This window comes from Melospiza georgiana, chromosome 1 (assembly GCF_028018845.1).
Source record: "Melospiza georgiana isolate bMelGeo1 chromosome 1, bMelGeo1.pri, whole genome shotgun sequence".
Taxonomy (NCBI): Eukaryota; Metazoa; Chordata; class Aves; order Passeriformes; family Passerellidae; genus Melospiza; species Melospiza georgiana.
Genome location: NC_080430.1, coordinates 44,437,438 through 44,461,075, shown reverse-complemented (window position 1 = coordinate 44,461,075; position 23,638 = coordinate 44,437,438). Strand labels below are relative to the sequence as shown.

At 39.1% G+C, this 23,638-nt stretch overlaps 1 protein-coding gene across 2 annotated transcripts in view; it reads right to left on the bottom strand.

Moving 5' to 3' along the window:
* The window catches only part of TMEM108 (transmembrane protein 108), a 162,068-nt gene that overhangs the window by 75,917 nt on the left and 62,513 nt on the right, over positions 1 to 23,638 (bottom strand). For both annotated transcript variants that reach the window (XM_058031870.1, XM_058031888.1), the window contains exon 3: positions 8,851 to 8,932. In XM_058031870.1, the coding sequence (XP_057887853.1) occupies positions 8,851 to 8,890 (40 nt within the window). In that variant the 5' untranslated portion in view covers positions 8,891 to 8,932. The remainder of the gene's footprint in view (positions 1 to 8,850; positions 8,933 to 23,638) is intronic.

The window sequence follows — 23,638 nt, the reverse complement described above, 5'->3', positions numbered from 1 at the left end:
ATTTACATGTTGCTGCAGTAGAGAGTTATGGAAAACAGTCCAATGAATACAGAATAGGCACACAATAAATCCAATCAGCAAAAGTGTTTCAAATGGTTATGTGAAATATACCTAAAGATTGCAATTAAACCTGCAATAACAAATGGATATGTTTACTTTATTATGAATATATTTATTATGAGGAATATATAGCCATCTCTCTAGCCATCTACACTGTTTTACTTCCTTCAACGTGCCTTCCTTTTTTGTTTTTCCCCCCTTCCTTATAACTTGGTCTTAGCAAGCAATGAATATTACTCATATAATACTGAGGCAAAATATTTATGCTCTACATAGTGTTACACGGTTTTGAAACAAAGTCTTCTCCCTTAAATTTGAGGGAAAGGGATTAGATTTTCCAAAATATCTTGGCACTCTGTATTAGAGAGAAGTGCCTCATGCACTTCTTCAAGCCACCTGCAGAAGTTTCCTGCTCCAGCCACTAGGAAGAAAGCAGGTTAATCTGCTTAGGTACTTAGGAAAACTCACTGAGTGCCAAAATCAGTTATTAAGCATGTGCTGATATGGAAAACTTGGCCCCAGAAATCCTGTCCTTGGCTCTGCATGGTTCCAGGAGCCTGGTCTTGAGAAATAGGAATAGCTCAGAAATGGGAAAGCTGGCCAGGCTACACTGCACTATTCCTCCAAAACCTGAAGTGGTGGCTCCTCCTGGGCACTCGTGATGCACATTATGAGATACACACCAGCCACAGTGGAGGCCCAGCACCTCAACCCCAAGGAAATATGGCCTCACTGTTGTGGTTCCCTTGCCTTCTCCAGCTGAAAGGCTGTGACCTGTTATAAAATTTTTCTCCTCATTTCCAGAACCTTTTGTGAACCCAGCAGAGGGATGGCTTTAAGTTACCAGAGCAGGGGTGGGGTTTTTTCCTGCTAAGATCACTTTTCAAACATCTTGTGTAGGACATATAACGATCCTCTCATCCAAAAATAATATGGGGAATAACATCATGTGAAAGGAGACTGTGGCTTTTCCCAGACCTTGGGAGTACATCCTGCCCTTGAGGTTTCAGACATTAGAGGATATGCACCAGAGTTTAAACCAGAGTTTAAACCAGATATGCACCAGAGTTTAAACCAGAGTTTAAACCAATAATGTACTACAAAATAATACATTCATACCAATTATGTACAGGGCCTTGATTGGTCAAGGAAATTTTGTAGATGCCTGTCTTCAAATAAAGACCAGATGGATGCACTGCTTCTAGAAGCAAAGGCTTTGTTCCAAAGGCTAACTTGGATAATGATTCACAGCAAGTTTTTCACAGGTGGTGTTTTGAAGTCTTCCATTGAGTTGAATGTGCTTAAGTTTTGGTACATGGTCAAGTTCTTTGGAGAATTTTTGTAGATCCACAGAGGACATCCATATATTTTCTATTAGACAAGGGACACATGCTGCTGAATTAGATTACACTTTAGTGTATGTGTATTTCTTCTAAACTGTTTCTACTGCCTGCAACGAGCCTGGTTTTACAGGTAAATTATTTACACAGCCTGCTACGAGCTACAATGGACACACAACTGAGCAATGAAAGCTGCCATAACATCCACAGTTAGGTCTTTCCTGCTCAAAAAATAGCGGAACATAGCATGCCACGGGGTGGCTGGAGGGAGAAAAGTTCAAAGGCATTGCAAGATACTTTTAACATATAAAAGTTTCAGCACCTAAACACAGGGGTCTAAATATTGCTTTGGTACTGATACCAGTGGTACAAATCCTTCTGCAGGGCAGCTCTCACATGGGGAATACCACATAACAGTGTAAAGAGTACCTAACAGCAATTTTTCTGTCTTTCCCACAGGAACACAGTCACAGGCATTGGATAATTCATGGCCAGGAGACACCAGTGTGCATGTTGACATATAAATTTTCTTATTTCAAATTGTTGGAACATAGTTCAATGGCAATTCAAGCCCAAGGCTAGTGGCTGCTGTAGGAGCAGTCTGGCTGGGGTAACAACTCAATTTACATATTTAACCATCTCTGCTAAATTAGGCCTTGATTGTAATATTGTCAAAAACCATAACAATGTTTCTTAGGCACAGTCAGGAAGAAAAGAAGGCTTCGGGGAAAGAAATAAATGTATGACAGGATATTTTTGTTTTATATTGCAACATGTCGAAGCAATGAAGCTGGGAACATGAAGGCTGGGAATAAAATCCCAATCCTACTAATGTCAATGGGAGTTTTGCCATTGAACTCAATAGGACTGATATTTCATGGTTGCTAGGCCTGCACAACAGCAACATTTCTTTCTCCACTTGACACTGGGTCTCAAAACACACACATGAATTTGCACAGGCTGTTAAGTGTTCCTGAAGTTTCATTTCTGTTAGAGATGGATGAATAGACTTTTGAAAGGGAAAATAGAGGAAAGTCACATTTGTACTCCTGCCTATTCACTCTCGCTCTAAAACATCTCTCTCAGGGCTTTAGGCAAACAGCACTGAATCTAAAACAGATTAGACAGATATGGTGTCATACAATGGGGATCACTTCAGGTCTAAAACACAAATAATTCAAAACATGAGATGGAAGTAATATTGTGGGTTTAGATCAGATTATTGTTTTAACAAGGTGGTAAGGAATTTTAAAACCAAATCCTTGCAGCATTTTCAAATTTGGCTAAGCATACATATTTATATGTATTTACTTAATATCTCTTGGTTTTCTGGCATACTAATCATGGACATTGTTACCAGAATGTCACACAACTGGTGTGTGAATGCTTGATGAATATAAACACTGTGAAGAATCCATGCTCATTAATTTTGAAAAATCTACAGGGCTCTAGTGCAAATAGCACCAGTATAGGCATAAAATTGAAGGTGCTTAATAACAAGAACATACTCAGACTATCAAATGATATATGCAAAGGCATGAATAGCTTGTTTGCAAATACAAAGAGCAAATATAATAATGCCTGTTGGCTTTTTATCCCAAATTCAGTGTCAAGGACCTAAACTATGACTTGATATTCTACAGCCCCAGGCCTATTCCACATTTTTCTGTGTCTTTGCGCAAATCTTCAAGAAAAGAGGAGAACTTTACACAGTATGTTAGTTGTTTGTGTTGCTATGTCCTGAATTTTTATCCACTCTTGGCAAAACAAGGCAGAAGATCCCCACCCCACAGATGTTAAAGAGTTCACACTATCTGTGAAATCCTACCAAACTGTAATGCCTTTAAGGGTACAGCTCATGGAACCAGCAAATTTAAAATAAATACTGCAAGCTATTCACGGGACCAATCTCAGTTTTGGAATGGCGAGAGCCACCTGATTCACAGTTTTGCTTATTCAGGCAGCAAGCAGGAACCCTCCCTCTTGTATGTGTGTGTTTAAGCTGAAATCTCACTAAAGGGCACATCAAGGACACTGGAGCCTACATCTGATAAGAAAATGTAAATTCTATTTAGTTTCTTTATGAGGTGCATTGCTTTGCTTTTAAAGTCCCCTTTTATAAGGTCTGTTTTTCAGGACAGGATCGCAAAATGGAAGGTTGCAGCTTTTTTCAAGAAGGCAGTTTTTGCTGAGAAGCTGAAGCAACAACCTTTAATTGAATTCTGGGAAAAGAAAGTGTTGAGGGACTGCTTGCTGCGAGCTGCCCGATGGGCAGGCTGTTACCAAGCCATGTGACTCTCAAACACAAATGCCTCAGCCCAGTGAGTATCCCAAAAAGCTTTGTACATCATACACTGCATAGCCAGAGGCTGTTTACCTTTCTAATTTTTAAGCAAACCAGATGGAATCTGTTTTGCTGGATAACCACTCCCCGCTGCTGTCTCTGCTCAAGCTAATACCTGCCAATCTAACAGAGCACAACAAAAATTCTGTTTTCTTTCCTCTCTGTGGGTCCTTGTGAATGACAGGAAGACACTCTCTGCTGATGTGTATCAAGTGATCCCCAGTACTTTTACGCCCTTGTCAGCTGTGCATCTCTAGCGAATGGATTAATTATACATGGCTAGTGCAAGCTGAGAGCTCTCTGTGGAAGCGAGCAGGCTCATTTGCACTAAGGATACAGTACCTAGTGGTCACAGCAACAGAGGGTCTGATGGGAGCTTTAGAAATCATCTAGATGACCTTTGTCTCCCCTGAGAGATGGGGCTTTTTTCCATTTGGTGTTTCAGTGGCAGACTTAAATCCTCCTGACTAGCCTGTTCTAGAGTTTCAATACCTTAACCTGATAAAGCATTTTTGCCTGATGCCTAATGTCAAGCTACCTGCTCCATAAATCCATTTCTTCACATCTCATCTACTGCTCTGGGCAGAGAACAGTTATTCCCCTGCATCTGGCAGCAGTCTTTCCTGTACTGTTACCATGCCTCTTCACTTGCTCTAAATGAGCCATGTGTAATTGTATAACGAGCCATCAGTGCATACCATCTTATTAATAACACGTAATTATTCACAGACAGCACTCGGCAATAGAAAGAAAAACTGGTGGGTGTGGGTTCCTACCAGAGGCAAGAGGCATTAGGAGGCAGCTCAACACCTTTCAGAAGGCACTTAGGACTGGGTCTTCTCTAATACAGGAATTTTACAAACTCACATTGCTTATCAAATATTTATGAGAAGAAGGATGAGCAAGATGGATTTGCTTCAGACTGGAATGGAGTGCAGGCCTGTGATAACCCTTTCTACAGGGTGAACTTCACTGCAAAGACTTGACTGAGAGGCAGCCAGGCTGCCAGTTATCACTGGGGAAGGCAAGTTGCATCCACAGCAAGAAGATACAAGACTTGTGACAGCCTGTGTGCACGGCACAGCTACACACAGCCATTTTTGCTCATTTTACTACAGAGAGTGGTACTTGCAAATAGGAAACTCCTTCGATTGATATTACTGGGCATCGTGCCAGGCTTCTGAGATGAAAGAGTGATACTTGGGAACACACTAAGTGATAATGACATGAAGAAGCACTCAGATGGCCGTTTATTTCAGATGCTGTGGTGTGACAGGTCCTCACACAGACCCTAGTGCTGTAAGTAAACAAGAAATAAAAGTCCTTGCATTTTTTCAGGAAAATAAATGTCTGAGAAATAAATTTTCATATAGAGGTTGTGCACCAAAAGCTCTACCAGTTACGTGTCCCCACATTTTTCTCTGGCTTATATGCAACTTAGAAGCCCTGAGTAAACAGTGCATGAACGGCAAATTATGATGTGCATGTTTTACTACAGAAAATGCAGACATATTGTGGCTCATGCTGTAGGGCTTAAATCATCACATTAGGTCTTTATAAAAAACAGAGATTGCTCAGCCTCATGGGAAAGACATTTGCATCTTCATCATTACAGAGGCAACAAACTTCATCCATAAAGATGTGCCTAGAACAAATGGCAGCAAATTGTGGACACATGTTTTGCTTTAATTGGTCCTCATCAACTCAAACTAGCTAGTGACTTCAAAGAGCTCTTACTAAGAAACCACTTCCAAATTTTTTGTTTCAATCTTTTTTGGAGGGTTTTTTTTAAAATGTCTTAAGAAATTTCAGATTAAATAGAATCTTTGAAGATACAGTATGAAAGCACTACTTCTTCATAGCCTTACATCACATGTTTAATTACTTATTCATAAATTGTGAATGACTAGAGGTAAAGTAGCATCGCCCGGAGCCCCTGTCCTGGGCCAAGTGCAGTGCTACAATTTTCACAGACTCTACCCCTTGACAGCTGGGATCAGATTCAAGCCAGCTACAACTCTATTCAAAAGAGCAGCTGTTGCTAGTGCCATTTTCACATGCTATTCTTGATCAGCATGAATGGATGGAATGTGCTCTTTTTGGGAAGCAAAAGAGCATGGATGGCAATAGAATGCTTACATAACTCATGTGAAATTCACCAAAAAGCCCAGACATGTTACAACCAAAATCTTATTTTTATATGGGTCTGATTTTAAAAATGCAGCTAACAAATCCCACTGTTTGAAAATCAAACCAATATCTACAAAAGCCTTTTCTTCCAGCCCCAAAGCCAAGAAGCCCTCTAGAGTACAGAATCCTACTGTCTCAGACACTGCGCAAACACAGCTGAACGCAGCACAAATGAACAGAGGTGGAAAAGAATTCACACATGAGTGTAGCCACTACTGGCCCAGTAGCACAGCTGAGACTCAAGCAAAATATGGCAAGAATCATAACAACACACCAGTCTGGAGGTGAAACTGCTTCTTCCAACATTTCTTTGTCACAGACACATCCACAAGCACACACAGAGTCTCATCTCTCCAGCTGATCATTGTTTCTACAAAACCCACCAACACTTTGTTCCAGCTATCCTAGGTTCTCTGTGTTTATGCATGCCCTATGCTCCTATTTGCAAGAATGCATACATAGATCCCTTCTGTCTATAACCTGAACCTCAATCACTCACTCGTGCCACAGCAGACAAGATGAAAACATTGCCACATTATTGAGGCAGCACCACAGACCCACTTGTTGCAGTTGCAGATGAGGAAGGCAGGCAGGTGGAAGACATTGGTGAATCAGCCCAAAGCAGAATATCCTCTTTGGATAATTTCTCTGAAAGTTTGCTTTTTCTTCAGCTGTATAATAGCAGCAATTTTCCTCTTTTGTCCAAATGAAACAAATAAGACCATGCTGCAGGCCCTTCTTATACCATAAAGAACAGTCACAGGAAACACATTAATTTCCTCTTCCTTGGACAGAATGCACTCTCTTGGAGGTTGTTTATAGCACTGTGATGTAACTGGGGGAAAAGTGAGCCTAGGTAACACACCTCAGTGCATCTAAAAGCAAGCTGAGATAATAGAAATTATCTAGAAATTATTATAACTTGCTATTGGCTTTTTATAAACCAACCAGTGAAAACGTTCATTCCAGATGCCCAAAATACTTCTGATATAGCTATAGTTGCTGCTGCATTTGTTAATGGAAACTACATTTATTACAAGTTTTTGCTGAACTCAGAGAAATATAGCAGTTTTTTCTCCTGTCATCAGAAGTAGTAAGTTCAGAATCCGTATTTTCAAATTACATCAGAGAGTTGACAATATTTCTGCATAGTCATACTACATATGTATGTGTGTGCATATACATATATACAGTTTTCTCGGTTTTTCCCTCTTTATATTCAGTGTTCCTCTACTTGCCACGTATCTTGTCAACATATGACCCTGAAAAATACAGTTTAAAGCAGCAGGGATAACAGAGGCGAATGTTGCCAAGCAGGGAAGTATGGTATTAAAAAAAATAAAAATAGTTACAGAAAGACTCAACACTGTGATAGCTTGATTTAACAGTATACCTTCCTTCTTTTCCCTACATGTTGATAGAAATGTATTTATACAGTTCTGCTTCATATTTTCTTTCCAATGAACCTAATGTTGGTCCAGAAACCAAGTTAGTTTTAGGGTTAAACCACATTTCAACATGGCAAAATGCAGCGATGTATTCTGGGTCCTTAGCTGTGGTAAAAATACCAGAGCCCCCACTACTCTCAGTAGGTTCCTGGTTAAAATTCTCCTTGAGGAGCTCTTCCTACATTGCACTCCAGCCAGGCAGAAAATCTGAGGGGGACAAAATCACGCTGCTGGGCAGGTCATGTAGGCATATCTAGCCCAGATTTATTCTCAAGTAAAATAACCTTGGGTGCACCTCTGGAGCCTCCCCTCTAATGTCATGAGGACACGCCTCTGTTTTCCCTGTGCCACAGGAGAAGCTGTACATAGGAGTAAGAACATCAACCAAAACAGCAAAGCAAAACAAAATCTCTCACTCTATACACTGATGATCATGAGCAAAGCAAAGATATGATAGCAACCAGATTTCTGTAACAGCCCACAAAATATTCTTTAGATTTAATTTTCATACATCCAATAAAATGACAGTCCTTCCATTGCTCATTCCAAGCACACTAAGCATGATTTTCTGGTTTTTCTCTTGCTTTGGTCAGAATAAGGGAAATTCATACAAAATTGTCTATGAAAATATGTATATTGAAGTGAAACATTCTGCCAAATTGAAGTGACAACATTAAAAAACCTGTTTTATTTTTTTTTTCCATTTTTACTGGAAATTAGCTATTTCCCTTGTAAAACATGACAGCAAGTGGTTATATTTATATTTCGTCTAGTCCTACTTTATTTAATCTCCACAATTTTGAAGAAAAATTGTTGCTTGATGTTTGCACTGAAAATTCTCAGTTTATAAAATTGCCCCAACAATGTCAGTGCTGTTTTACAAATAAAACTTCCCCTTACTTCCACGAACAGGGGACCAGGCCCTATCCACACAGTCTAAATTCCACCTGATGCTTTTGCTGGACTTTCACATTGGATGGACTCTTTTGAAAGCCAAAACTTAGAAAAAGAAAGAAACTTGTCATCTCAGGAAGTGGCATAGAATTTAGGTCTGTGTGAGCCTAGACTTTTCCTCACTCACACATCTTTTATTGAGTGGCAACCACCAGAAATGCCAAGTGGGATGGACCCCTCTTCCAAAAAATGTTGCGTTATTTCTTCCAACCACAATCCTCTGAATCTTCATTTCATTTTTCTGAGGGTGATAAGTGCCTCACTTGCAAGACACAGCAAATCAATTCTTGTACAAAATTCTGCAGAATAAGCTGATCCTTCGACTCATTTTTAATACATCTCTAAATATCTCAGACAACAGGATAATTTAACTTTCATATGGTTCCTCCAGGTACCTGAAGCAAGACACATGGTTAAATACTTCCCTGAATTGTGCCCTGCATAAATATTACTGTCTTACATAAGGATTTGAATAGTTTCTTTCTTACAGAATAAAAAAATCATATTTACTTACTAAACAGTTGGCAATAGAGGACCTGTAAGCTTCTCTTCATGGTATCATGTGGTCCTGCTGGTCTGCCAGTTTATTCATGATTCTGCCAAAAAAAGTCAAGAGAAGGAGAAAATTATGTTTGAAAAATATAGACTGCCTTGTTATACCTGTTCATTACAAAGTCAGATGAAGCTTCATAGGAAAATTGTATTGATAAGCTTTGGGAAATTGCCTGACTGCCCTTTGCTTGCTTTGGCCATGCTCTCCCAACAGCTTGGCAGGGAAGGATAGAGTCATGGCCAAACAGGGAAAAATTTCTCAAGAGTATGTGAAATGAACACACTGAAAATTACTTTCATGTCATGCTTATGTCTTGATAAAATTAATTTCATCGGAGTCTTTTTAGTTTGGAGGAAGGATCCTCGGTGGAGAAGCAAACACCAGATGCAGACACCAGCAGTCAGATGTGCTGGGCACATGGGGCTGTAGTTTTCTCCCTGAGCCTCCCCTTTTCACATCCCCCAAGAAGTACTACACAGGGAAAGCCCACCCCTTCCTTTCCCAATGAAAATTTCAGTGGTGCCAAAGCAGAGGAGACCCCAAACTCTGCTGAAGTCTCTGCACAGAGGGCAGCTTTGTCCTGGCATTTTTAGCTCTATTTTAGTCAGCTTTTGTAGGTCATATTCCTTCCTGATATACCTCATTAGCTACTTGGGCTGGAGAACCTTCTCTATGTCTCTAGACATTTTCTGTTAATTCTGAATTGAACTGTCGTGGTGCAGAAGGGGATCTCATAATTCTTGTGCCTGCTGTCTGAAAATGTGATGTGGCAAAAACATGTGACCACCTTACCTCCCTGCCTTTGCCCACTTGGGGAGCATCTAATAATATTTTATGAGTCCTCAGACAGTATTTTAAAATACATGACATGGATATTTTTCCACCTTGGTTTAAAAGATACTATGAAAAAACTAATCCCAATCATGCTGATATTAATTATTCACATTGTGTGGAAAATAAATGCATAAATCAGAAGTGAAAAGCGAATGGGGTCCCAAAGCACTGCTGTGAGTAATGTCTCACCAAGTACCCAAAGACAACACAATACTCAAGCTCTTTTATTCCAGAAAAAATAATATGCTAAACATTCAGAACTAACTGTGAAAAGCAGGACCATGAAATCACCTCCTTAAAAGTCCCCTGGTCAATATTAAAAAGGATGTAGTATCCTCTAGCTTTCAGTTCAACACATTTTCATCTTCTTCCAGGGATATTTCTGAGTCATTTTAACATGCATATAAATCTTTCAGGGCTTTAAAATGCAATCTTGAAGACATAAGATAAACAAGTCAAACCAACGAATAACACCTTTGAACTGCATAAATGCTGCAGAGCTTGTGAAAACAGAGCTATATTTGACTTTTATGTGGAAAATGAAAAAGGATCGTGACTTTTCTTGCCCATAACAAAAGATGCTTGGGTTTTGTTAAGTTATTCCACACAGAAATTTCTGCACACAAACGCCATGTGTTTGTATTCCTCCACTCTTTCCATGTAACACTGGACCTTAAAAACATCTCTGTAACTTGCAGAAATGTCAGTATCTGCAAGGCATTTTCTCCTAATTGGAAGCAATCACCTGTGAATTAGCCTATCACTTTTAATCAGAGTTAGTGTTAGATTTATGCTATAGTTTTATCATGGAAACTTGTTGAGGGACTTCTGTTTACCCCTTTTTCCCTATGGCTTACCAAATGATGAAACAGATGTAGTAAAAAACCTCTGTCTTCATGTATAAACAAATATAATATAAGCTGTTACAGCACTCTTCAAAAATGCATATACAATAGGCCTGTGTTTAGCGGCCACTAAGATATTAATGAAAATATATGCCGGAAAGGACAAGAACCTGATAAGCCACTCACAATGTAGAAACCATACACACAAGTAGTTCTACAAAGTACAAATTAATTAAGTTTGTATCAAAATAAGATTTACAGGCACTGACCCATGTGAAGTCATAAAAAACAATGGATAAAAAGGAGAATCTGAAATTGCAACCCTAAATCCATATTATTAACTTTGTATAATTTTAACTACCCTTGGCAATATTGATGTGATGCAGTTCTTGGCTGTGAACCATAATTTTTTTTGGTATTTCTCTCCCATCTCCATATTAATACCATCAATAATAAAGAAAGATATTTGCTCATAAATTATAGTATTGTGGTTGAAATAAATTGCATGCTTTTGTGCATATATTTATTTAGACCAGGAATTTACCCTCTGCTAAGAAATACGAACTTGTGTGCATATGGGCAAAGAAACAAAGGTTATCAATAGAAAACTTTATTATGTTCTTCTGTTGATCTCAGTTAGAAGATTTATCCTTTTGACCACATGGCCATAAAATAATACATGGAGAACTCAGTGAACATACATAAAGGAAATGTTGCCATAAATTTACATGGTCATAATTTCTTCAAAGTCCTTAGTGTTACTTGGGCTTAATAGAAGAGATCATTTCACTCAGAGAGGACCCACAATGATCATCTAGTACAACTAATTTAAATTTAAACATTTTTAAAACATTTTTTAAACATTTTTCCCCAGTTTTTAATATCTTATTTCTTGTGTACAGGAAATATGTGCAAAACAAAGATTTGTTTTATTGCAAGGCAAGAGACATCTAATAGGATTTATTTGTATAGCTTTGGAATCCCAGGAACACCAGTGATGGTTTTCCAGAGGCAGAGACTGCTTGCAATGACCATCAAAGCTGCACAAAATTGAGGCAGATGAACCAGCCCATCAAGTCCCTGAATCAAGACCTGACTTGAGAACAGAGGAACCACTGCTGCACCCACCCAGGTGAAAGCTCCAGCAAGCCCATTACCCTGACTTAAACATGAGCTGCCAGCAGGACAGCAGGAAATTATTTGCAAAACAGCCTCAGTGCAAGGTAATCTTTACACCCTGGCATGGATTGCTCTATTTCCAGCAAGCCTGAGTGGAATAAATTACCTAAGGTGCCATATTTTTTTAACTTGAGAATAATTATTCCTCACTTATTTCCCCCACATCATACAATTTTAGTCTTTCATTAGATCATTCAGAATCTCTTTTTCAAGCTGAGGAATTTTTTTTTTTTCATAAAGAAGATATACCTAATGTCTGATATTTGTCATGCCTTAAGCTATACTCATCCGTTTCAGTTCAGATCTGAGGAGAAGGGAAAAAAATTGTATGCAGCCACCAAAATTTGGGTGTGTACTGGAGTTTCATACCGCACAGTGATATGTCCTGTTTCTTCTCTAGTCTCTTCCCAGTTGTGCCTGTGATTCTCTTTATCTTCATCACAGCTCCTGAGCTCTACTCCGCTGTTTTACAGACCTGCCTGCTAAGTAACAACAACTCCTCTGAAGCCTTTCCTCAGGTATTTAGAGCTTGGACTAATTTTTGCCTGTGGATGTGAATTTGCAATTATCACCATGGAATTTCATCTGCCATTTTTGCCACACAACCATTTACTACCTTGACTTTTCTGAGAGAGGGCAATGAAGGGCTGAATTACTGTTGCTATTATTATGATACTGCAAATATGTACCTATCATATATAAGGACTTCTGAAGCTGCCACAGTTTCTACAATAATTCCTTCCAATCATGGAAATTCTTCTGTACCTCTAAGAAGACAAAGCAAAATCTCATGGTCAGACATTTCAATAGCTGCAGAGGAAATCTTCTTTCTGAGTATTAAGCCATGTCCAGCCATCACAATACTCTTCTCAGGGCCCTGTAGGTACATTTATTTATCACAATCAAGGAAGGTTACAGATTTGCTGGTAGATGAGAGTGCTCTAGTTCACCAACCCATGTTCTCTTAGCCATTTGGGAATGTAATTTTAGGCACTAATAGATTAGCAAAGCTGTGGACTGCAGATGGAAAATGCAGACACACAGCCAGTTCCTGAATTTGGACAGTTTAATTTAAAACCAGAGTACCACCACCTGTTTTAAATACACAAACTGTCACTTAATAGAAAAAAATTATGAAGAATGAGCAGAAATAGAAGTGGTCTTGGAAAAAAATTTAGGTGGAAAATGTGTGCTAAACTTCAGTAATCCAGAATCTAATGTGAGTCTCTGAGTTTTGTATCCATTTTATACTCTTCACTCATTTCTTCAACACCTCCCTGAGGTTTTTTTGGGAGTTGACTTCTCCAACATACTGAGTTTTAATGTTTGAGAAGCCATTCTGAGTACTTGAGGAATTATCTGATACAACTATACCTGATCCCTGAGATATTTTTTTTAAGGATTGTAAAGTTAATTTCCTAGATTTTGGTCTCCAAGTGAAAGGGCATATTCCCAAATCCTCTGAACTCCCTCTGAAAACCAGGAAATAAAGGTTTAATTATGACCTTCATTGCATTCATATTGGTGTACCTTCTGACATACTTTGAAAGAAAGCAATAAAGTTAGTGCAAGTTTGTAATCAAATCAATGTCAACTTTGAAATATTCATCTTCCATAGTTAAATTTGATAAAATTTGTATCCAGAAAAGGTGTGATATATCTAACCACCTAACCTATTTGTGTTTAAAAATACTGGTTAAGCACTTGGTGTCTGAAATGGACTTAGATATTTTGCATTTTTTAGTACACAATATTTCACATATAGTTTATCTTACCAAAATGATGAATAGATGTGTGAAATCCCTGTGGACAGACCACAATATTGTCTTTCACAGTAAGTGATCCCCTCAACATCTCAGTTAAATTAAAGAGGACAATGAAGACATAATGATGGATTGAAGACAAAAGAGTCCAAAAGAGCAGACAGCTCCCAGCCATTCATTATGTCTGATGGGGAAAAAATGCCAACCAGGCCTTAAATTAAAGAAGAAATAAAGGAGAAAGAACAGAAGATGCACATTGAGGGAAAGCTAACAGTCAGTGGAGAACTCTTTTTTATTGTCTGTCAAATGGAAACCAGGAGACTAAAATAAAGAAGCTGAAAAATGGTGATAAAACAGGAGACAAGGAAAAGACATGCCACTCCCATCCATAAAAAACATAAACCTCATTATGTTACTTCGGACTGCCTTCTCTCTGCTATAGATCATTCTGGAAAGGAGAAAATGGTACATCACAGACAGTTTTCAACAATAGTATTTCTCCAGAAAATGAAAGAGAAAAAGTAGACAGACTCAGAAGTACTTCCATCCCTGATCTTTTTTGACTCCCCTATCAAGGAGACCCAGCCTTGATTCTTTCAGTATAATATTGCCCCAGGATGTTCAACGAATTTCTCATAAGACATCAACAGCAGAGGCTGCTCATTTACAGCTCAGGAGTGCAGAGATTATCCCCAGGAGTTACTCCCCCAGAGTAAAGTCCACCACCATGGTCTTCCTCCACTGCATCCCACGGGTTAATCACAGAGGGTGTTCTGGTGTGCCTCATAAAAGGAACAGGTGTCCTCTTCTTGACTACACACAGCTCAAGCACAACTCTGTGTTTTCTTCGTGTTTGTTTCTTAATTTTATGGCCTACTCCCACAATCCAGATGTTATTTTGCAAAATTTGTATCCAAAAAAGCTTCAGGGCATGCTAATAAAAAGATGATTAACTTGCAGCAATATGATTCCTCCAAGCAGGAATTCTCTGTTCTTGTTCAACATGTGCCATATTGTTTGCTGTGATTTATTTCCCACTGCTTGGAACATGCAAACCACTGTTACCATCTTTCTTGATTACATTCTGAGTGCAGAGTTTTTTATATTTATGTCGATTTTAAACTTAGATATTTCAGCACTTTTTGAAGTAGATTCCTCTTTGCAGATTTAAGAATGATCAATTCACATTTACTTCCACTGTTACCCAGAGAAGTGCTTTGCTTTCCTAAGGTCTCCAGAGAGTACGGTCGACCCTCAGGAAATCACAGCTGATCAAAACCAGTCTTGGTGGTGGAGTGCAGGCCTGTCATAAGGAATAGTCAGGAGGCATCTGAACTAGAGCTACTACCATGCTTTTCTTGCATTCTATGGGACACGAACTTGGCAGCAGAGAATCTCAGAGCATCCAGAACAAAAGCAAAACCAAATAACCTTCCCAAAACCTCTCCCCTCTGAATTCAGATGCACAGCATCTACAATCCCCACTGCACTGGAGGCTGGCTGTGGTTTTCCTTGTATTGGCGTTTGGATCCCTACTCCCCATTAGCACGACAAACACCAGTCAAGGAAAACACACAGAGAAAGCAGTGTCAATATACAAGATAAACCCTCACAGCAATTGTTCCCTCTTCCTCAGCTTCCCTACTTAATTATTAACTATTCAAGTCCCAATCCCTCATCTCTCTAGCACAACAGTTCCAATTCCTGTGTTCAGCCCTCCTCCCAGCTGTGACAGTGTTTCCATGAACAACTCTAGGCAAGATGATCGCTTAAAGACTACTGTCATTCCTGTGGCAAGTGGAGGCCACAGCCAGCTAGCTCACCCTTCACCATCTTCCTTTATTCCCATGTCAGACCTGGGGCATGCTGATAAAAAGGAGAGGGAAGAAAGGAACTCTTGGGGTTCACTATCATAAAAATAGATGGGCATGAAGAACCTCACATCCAAGTGACCATGGGCAGGGGAAGGACTTAGTTGGAAAAGGCCGGGTAAAACTACTGTTGCCTTTGGCTATTTAATGCCTTGGCATCTATGGTCATCTCATAAACAATCACTGATTGCAAAAGGCAATCATTCAAAGGGTAGGGAAAACTGACAGGAAAAATACCAGGGTGGAAATGAAATGTCATTTCACAAGAGACATGACCATTCTGGCAAAGCTGTGATGGCCAGGGTCACTCTCTTGGCTGATTACAACTGAGAAATCCCAGAGATGGAGAACAGAAAAAAACTCTAAAGCCCTAGGCTGCTAAATGTTCTTCACACGACATCAGTGGTGCAAGGGACCATTTCTTGACTATTTCTTTGTTCCTAATCACCTACCATTAGCAAATATTTCTTATGGCAGCTCCAGTGGGAGAAAAGTCTGAAGAGTTATTCTGGTTGCTTCTTGTTCTCAATGGTGCAAAGACATGACTGTGTGTGTCTGTCTGTCCAGTTTTAGTATAGAAAAGAAGAAGCCCTTCCTTCACTTCATTCCTGTCTGTGGAGCCCTGAGAAGCTAACATCTTCATAAAGATCAAACTGACTTAGGAGCTGTAGGGATAACTAGAATTTGGTCATTAATACATATTAGGGGTGGGCAGGGGAAGACTTCTGTGCTCATGTATTGAGAATATATGGGCATTTGAAACTTGGATAATGAAATTTTATTTCATTGAAATAAATATGAAATTGAAATACACCAAGGCTGTTTTGGGTAACTGAAGGAAAAAAGTCCAACTTCTCCTAGTTTTTGTGAGAATAATCCTTCACAATGCAACATGAAAAAAGAAAGTGTAACAACTGAGTCAAGAAAGTTGTACAGAAAAAGTCCATAGTGAAAAGCATTTTTCTCTGTCCTCTTGAAAAGCCTTTTTTTTTTTAATGAAATATGACAAATTTAAGACTAAGTTGTGTAATTTTTCAAAATTTTCTTTGTGGGTCTTATGACAGCCAAACTAAAGAAAATCTTTTAATATTAATTTCAAGCTCATGATGAAAATTTCACAGGCTGCACTACACCAAGGAAGCATTCAGCAGTATAAATTGCCTGCTCTTTCATATAAGAACTTTATAACCACTGGAAGCTCTCCTGCTAAAAGACCTTTCTGGCACACAAGACTATATTAGTAAAGATGTCTCTATAACTTCTGGAAAAATGAAGAAAATACAGTCTCTTTATCCTTGTCACTCACAGCAGGGAATGGATGTAGAAACAAGCTCTACTTGATGTTCTTCTACTGTAGAAACAGCACTCTTGTGATGCTGGGTTTTCCCTGCTGGATCTCCTATGGCATCTCATGGGCCTCAGGGTGTCTACAATGTGGATGTGACATTTGATTTACACACTGAAACTCCCTCTGCAATGAGCAGATGGATTGGCTCCTCTGAAGCCTGTGCCCTGTTTAAAATGCTTCTCTTGGGAGGAAAAGGCCCATTCCTTTTGTGGGGCTGTTTTTCTCCACTGAGTTTCAAAGGGCTGAAGGTCAAGCAATTGATTTCAGCCCGTAACACTGAAAATGAGGATGCCAACATCTATAAAAGGAATCTCACCCAGAGCTTTCTCCAGCTACAGGGATTTCAAGGCTTATGGGGTTAACTTCTCTGCAGCTGTGTTAAACTATTCTCTTGTTCCCATTGTGTGGGATATACAATTAAAAAAGACTTAATGTAAAGGACAGGCAAGCAAATAGCTTTGCCTGCATTGTAATAAACACAGGAGAGTTGAAAAAGGGTTTTGTGAAGCAGCCGAAATCAGGCTTTTCACATTATTCACCTTGATTAAATGCAAGTATTTCAAGTAGATTAAAAAAAGCATGCAAAAGAGAAGGTATAATTTTCCCTCTTTTATAATATGGTACTGTATTCCTAAGGTCGATTTACTGGGTCAAATTTTCAAGAATGGAAATCATCATCTGTACACAAAGAGGAGTATGCATGCTCCATGTCTCTGAAATTCAGGCCAAAATATCAGTTTAATAAAGATGCTCTAAAATGGAAGCAAGTCATGTGCTGTCAAACATATCTGTACTAGAATCCTGAAAACACTGATACACAGGCCCTGGGTGGCTTCAAAGGAAATCTATAGCAGAGATGGAAACATCTCAATATAACATTTTAACTGCAAGATCATCTTCCCTTTAGTGAATGTCACAATTACCCAGCTAAACAAACAATCCTTAAGACACCACCACAAAGGAGGCCCAGTATTGTGCATCAGCACTATCTGATTTACTGTGAACTAAAGACACAAGCTAAGAGATGAAAGTGCCTCTAATAGTTTTGACAAAAATCTCACAATACTGGGTTTAGGCTTTGAAAACTTCATCTGTAAAAAAGGTTCCTTGTACTAACTTTCCTCAAGAGACTGTAAAGATTAACGAGATTGAGGGATATGAAAGAAGAAAAAGATCAAGATAGGCTAATTAAGTTTGGGAGCATCTCTAGGGGAACTTCAACTGACCTGCTGGAAGATAAGCACAGCAGACCTGAGTCCAAGACCCGTTCACTCTGCCTTGCCTCTCAGCTCCCCAGGCTGGTTTACATCTACAAAGCACAGAGAAAGAATCACCAGTGAAGGATGGCAGCGTAGAGCTCTTCTGGCTCCATCAGATGCTGAGGCCAGCCCACAGACCCAGCCTTTCTGAGAACTGAAGATGGGTGAAACACAAGAACTTTGAGTCAGGTCAGAGTACCCTGCCTGTGTATTTTGGTTGTGGCCCATCCTATTGTACCAAACAAGATCCCACAGTTAAGGAAAACACAACCATTTCAGTTATCAAAAAAATTAAATAAATGCAATGCATTAATTATTGTAATTTTGAATTGCATATGTATATTTGTTTGTGGATATATGTATAGATGATAGCTATGTTTTCTGTTTGTCTTCCCTTCTCTGTTTATACTAGCATGCATCTCAGTGACAAAAGGTAACAAAAAAAAGAAAAAAGAAGAAAGGAAAAAAAATTAATAAAACTGTACAACATATCTCCTTTTTCTTTTCAGTGAAAAGAAAATCATATTAAGTTTCCTATCAAAATACATGTTCAAGATTATTTCCATGTCAGTTTTGGATTGAATGTTTTGAACCAGCTCTAATCATAATGTGTGAGTACAGCATAAGGATCTAATTTCACAATGACAGGTTATAATAGACATACACAAGTACCTAAGATTGAAAGAAACATTTTATTATAATTGAAAAAAGCATGGTAGGAAAGCATTACCAGCTTTTCAGTTCTTAACCATTCAGTCTCAATGGTGCATTAATGTATTTAATACTAACCTATATCGCTAGCTTTTTTAACAGACCATAAATCCCAAGAAAATTCAACATGGTTTATATAAATATTTTTAGTAAAAATATCAGTATGGTAAACAGATGTGAAAGTTTGAGCATTTCTGAGACCTTCTGTGTGCTTTGCCAGATCCTCTTGCCCCCATGACAGGATGTTAGTTCAGGGGCAATCCCAACTGAAGTGTTTGCTGCTTTCCTTTGCTCAGCTATTTTAGAGCACACATTCATCTTGAAATGAAGTCTATCACTTCAAAGACAAAGTCTGTCTGAACCAGCTTCTTCTATGAAATTATAACAACTTCAGCTCTAAGAATAGGAACATTTTTGGCAGATCTGGATGGATGGATGCATAAATGCATAATCATTTGACACAGAAAGTAAGACAATGTCTTGACCTACGTCTCTGGTTAAACCTCTTTTTAACAGAGCCATTTACTACCTCCTTTATAATCAGACATTCAATATGGTAAGGAGAGAAGGGAGATAAAGTGAGCTCTGAAATATGACTGCACTGCTTTGGCGGCTGATCAACACACACTGGAAAGTAGAACAGTACACCTGCTTAGGCTTGACATTTCATCTCAGAGTTTATCATAACCATGTCTAGTTCAAGGGACACCATTTTTTTATCCTCAACTTTCCCAGAGTTTGATGTCAGAGGAAGAAATGGCCACAGAAAAAATAGGAGACTACCAACCAGTGATCCACACATTAAAAGCAATCCTTTTTTTATAGAAGACTATTTTGCACACCATTTTGAGACAGTGGGTGGAAATAAAAATTTTAAAAAATCACATGGGATCACATAGAAATACAGTCACATAAAAATTTAGGTTTGAAGGAAGGTGGCAGGAAATAGGCTCTTGGTAATTTCCAAATTATTCATTCTTCTGCCTACAAGGTTACTGTAGTGCAAACATTGAATTTCATTTGAAAATGCATGTAGTGCTGTCTGATTCAATAGGAAGAATTTCCAAGAAAATTAAATGTCAGAGCAGCATGGCTTATTGGTTTTACTCAATGTAAATTCACTTTTTATGCAACTCTGAATAATAATAATGCGCTAGTCTGTGTCAACGTGATGTCTACAACTTAGGGCTTTGGAGAGGGGGACTGAAGGCAAAAGAAGGAGAGGTAGGGTAAGATGATTGGGCAAGATGCTAACCCGACACTGACAGAGATTTAGCTCTACATGACAGGTCTGAAGCTTTAGAGAGGATTTAGCATGCAGATCACTGTGTGTCTTATTTTCTTCCTTTTCAGTTTGTGCAGCCAGCAAGACTGCTACTGGCTAAACAGCTCATCTTCCCTCCTTCAAAAGGTTCACTGGCATGTACAGAGGTGCAAGCAAGCCAGAAGGAAAAGCATATGAACAAAAAAGGGAAATCTCAAAACACCAGCATCTAAAACCACATTATCCTCTCAACTAAGATTATGCTCCGATGCACAGCTTATTCTAATAGGTTAGTGAAAACTCTATTTACTGCCTGGGACTGTGAAGTTCTTCCTCAGGTGAAGTTCTCCCTCAGGTGAGGCCCACTGACCCTGAGAGGAGATTTCAGTATAGATTCAGCACCTGGCTCAAGATTCATAAAGCAGTGCAAGCAAATGCCACAATTTGAAGAAGGTTGTTCTTTTTTTTCCTGACAGGTGTAAGGAAGAGCCTAGACAGGGAAAGAATAGGACTGCTTAGGTGAAGGACTGATAGGTGGATTTAATAAATAAACATGTGCCTAAATAGCTGACTAGAGCTAAAATGTGATGACCATTTCAGGTGTGTCAGATACTTTCTGCTACACTGCAACTGAGATGGGGTAAGCCATTTTCTGAGCTGCTGACTGCAAATCCAGAGTAATTCCAGTGACTCTGTCCAACCACAATGGGATTCAATATGAAAATGAACTGATGAAGGAAAATGGGGAAGAGTCGTCTTGAACAGAACAGGAGAGGATGTGGGGGAGATTGGATTGTTACAGCAGGATTTTTGCAGGTACAGACTTCAGTGAGACACCCTTCTCATTGTGAAAGCTAATAGAGACTATCTTCTATTTGTGCATCTTTAAAACCTTCTCTCTCCCTTTCTATCCTTCTCTTTTCCTACTAAAGAAAAATTTTTCAGTGAAACAGAGACGACCTCTTCCAAGTCCTGCTTGATTTGCTTCTACAGGCTGTAAAAAGCTGGGGAGAACATGCTGTGTCTTTTGGGTGCAATGCACTTCTGAGCCATGAGTTCAACATTGCAAGGACAAAAACGGGAGATGTCCAGCTATAGGTGTATTGTGTGACATGGTTTCCACCTTATCCCCAAATCAGCTCACACAATTTGAGGCCGCCCAGGGACACAATGAAGGATCATTTTCAAATAAAATTGCAGCTTCTCTCTGCTTCAGGAGCCCCTGCCCCTGTGTGCTAAGATTGTCACAACAGTTACAGAAGACATGAATCAATATGAAGGAATGAGAGCTCTTTTGGTGCATCTATCCTGGCAGTGCAAGAAATCTGCACTGGTTATGGTCTGTACACACTGCGACAATGCAAATAATACACTCACATACCTTGATTTTTAGTCTAATATCCAGCCTCACTCAGTGAAAGAGCAAGGGCTGACTGCACACATTCAGCAAGTCAAGGTCACAACAAGGAGGAACTTCTGTTTGCTGCATCTCTGCCTCAGCACGGATGGCACTGGGCAGTCCAATAAGACTGAGGTAAGGGCTTGGAAAACCACCATGGTTGTGCCTAGGGCAGTGGAAAGCTGGCCTGGGGAACTGGATTCTGTCTCTGCCTCAGTGCCTAATGCCAAGGGAGTCACAAAACCCAAACTTCATGCAGGCAGTCATTAATTGCATCTTCTTTGTTTGCTTAGAGCAGAGCATGGAACACCTGCGCTCTGAACTGTGGAAGCGTGGAGCAATTCCAACGGTGATGGACTCAGCAGAAGCCAACTCCAAAACAAAGAGAGGATGCTGTTTCTTGAAAGTCAGGGCATGAACATCTCAAGTTGGGCATCTAAATTAAATGTCCTTTGTTGACATTATGATTCTGTGCATAATTTTCCCCGGTGCATAATGTCATTTCACCTTATCGGCACATTGTGCAGATAAATTCATTAATGTTTTTAAAGTGCTCGGATGCTGCAATAATGAGAGCCACAGAAGTGCTCCCCAGGAAATTAATAACTCTGGCTTCAAAGCTGGCTTTGAATGATGTACAGTTACAGGAAGAAGAGGTGACATAATGAACTACCATGATAAAATAAAATATTGATTCATCTGAGCAATGTTGACTGAAATCTCTCCATATTTCAGAGAGCTTTGCTTTGCACCCTTAAAAGGGCTTTTAGGTGTAACTTACACAGTTTAAAAACACAAAGAGAAAATCATAAATTTAAAAAAATTAAAATAAAAACAATCCTCCAGAGAACTGGAGCCTTTTCTGTTCTGAGCTCAGACTTTAACCCTTGAGCTGACAACCTGACCTTTCCTTACTGCTAGTCTGGTCCCTGCCACCAGAATCCTGCCCACCTCTTTCTCCTGTGTATTGGTTTCATCCTTCCTTAACATCCCATCCTCCCCTCCTCAGCACCCTTCTGTGCCTTCTCTCTTTGCCTCACCATATTATCTCCTCATATTAATAATCTCTTTGTCCCTTTCCTAGCTTCCCCTCCATGGGGACCATATCCCAGCCCTGTCCTTTCTTAATAATTTCAATACCCAAGGCAATCATTTAGGCCATAGCCACAACCTTTGTATCTCCCTCATCTGAAGCATGCTCCCTACTGACCAAATCCTAGCACAGCTGAACTGCAAAATTTGAAGAAACATACATGGATAAGGATTTTTCAGACCAGAAGGCAATCTAATGTGGCAGTTTTCCACTAATATGAGTAAAGCTCTAACCTTGACTTCCACTCGAGAAATCTTAGTCTTTGTCCTGCATGGTCCTCTCTCCCCAATAGATTTCAACTTCCTGATCTGTGATATGGAAATTCCACATAATAATACAAGGTACTGTAATGTGATCAAACATGATTGCCCATCCCCCCGTTTTGTTAATTTCTTTTTCTCTAAGAGACTAAATTATTTTCACTGAAATTTAAAAAATTACAGACTAAAATAGGCATCAGGCAACCTTTACCACACTCAAGGTTAATAGAGTCCTTGTCTATATTCTTCTGCATTCAGGAAGACTCTGATCCATCAAATCAGCAAGCACTCAAGTCTTCGCAAGGAGACAGTTAAAACATCAAGGGGAAGTCCTGTAGATAAATGTGTCTAATTCTTCATATGCTTCACTCCAAATTCTGTGAGCAAACTTTCTGGCTTCTGCTGGACCATATACAGAGAGGTGTATTATGATTTGAAGGATTTACCTGAAGCATTCTTTAATCTCCTTCATATTGAAAGAGATGAATGCAAATCCTTAACTGAAATATATTTAAAGAAATCAAGTAAAATAACATATGGAATACTTTTGCAACAAATGCATTAATTGTATGCAAACTGAATTAAGTCTTTTATTAGCATGTAATTGGGAGAAATATTAATACATTATTTTAATTTGAAAAAATCATAAGTTAGAAGCTTTGAAACAGAAAGCTGCATAATAGCAGCTTTAACATTAAGATGTCATTGTAAAAAAGAATGCATATAATGAACTCAGAAAAATAGAAATATAACTGCCTGATCCTTTCCTTGTTTCCTGTACATCTGCATTGGAGTTTGTCTATTGTTATTCAACTAGCTAATCATCATCTTTTGTGTGGTGTGCCTGTGTTTTTACTCCAAGAGGCTAATCTGTGAAGACATCTGTTATTTGGTAGATAATAGGCCATTTCAAGTCTCAAAGC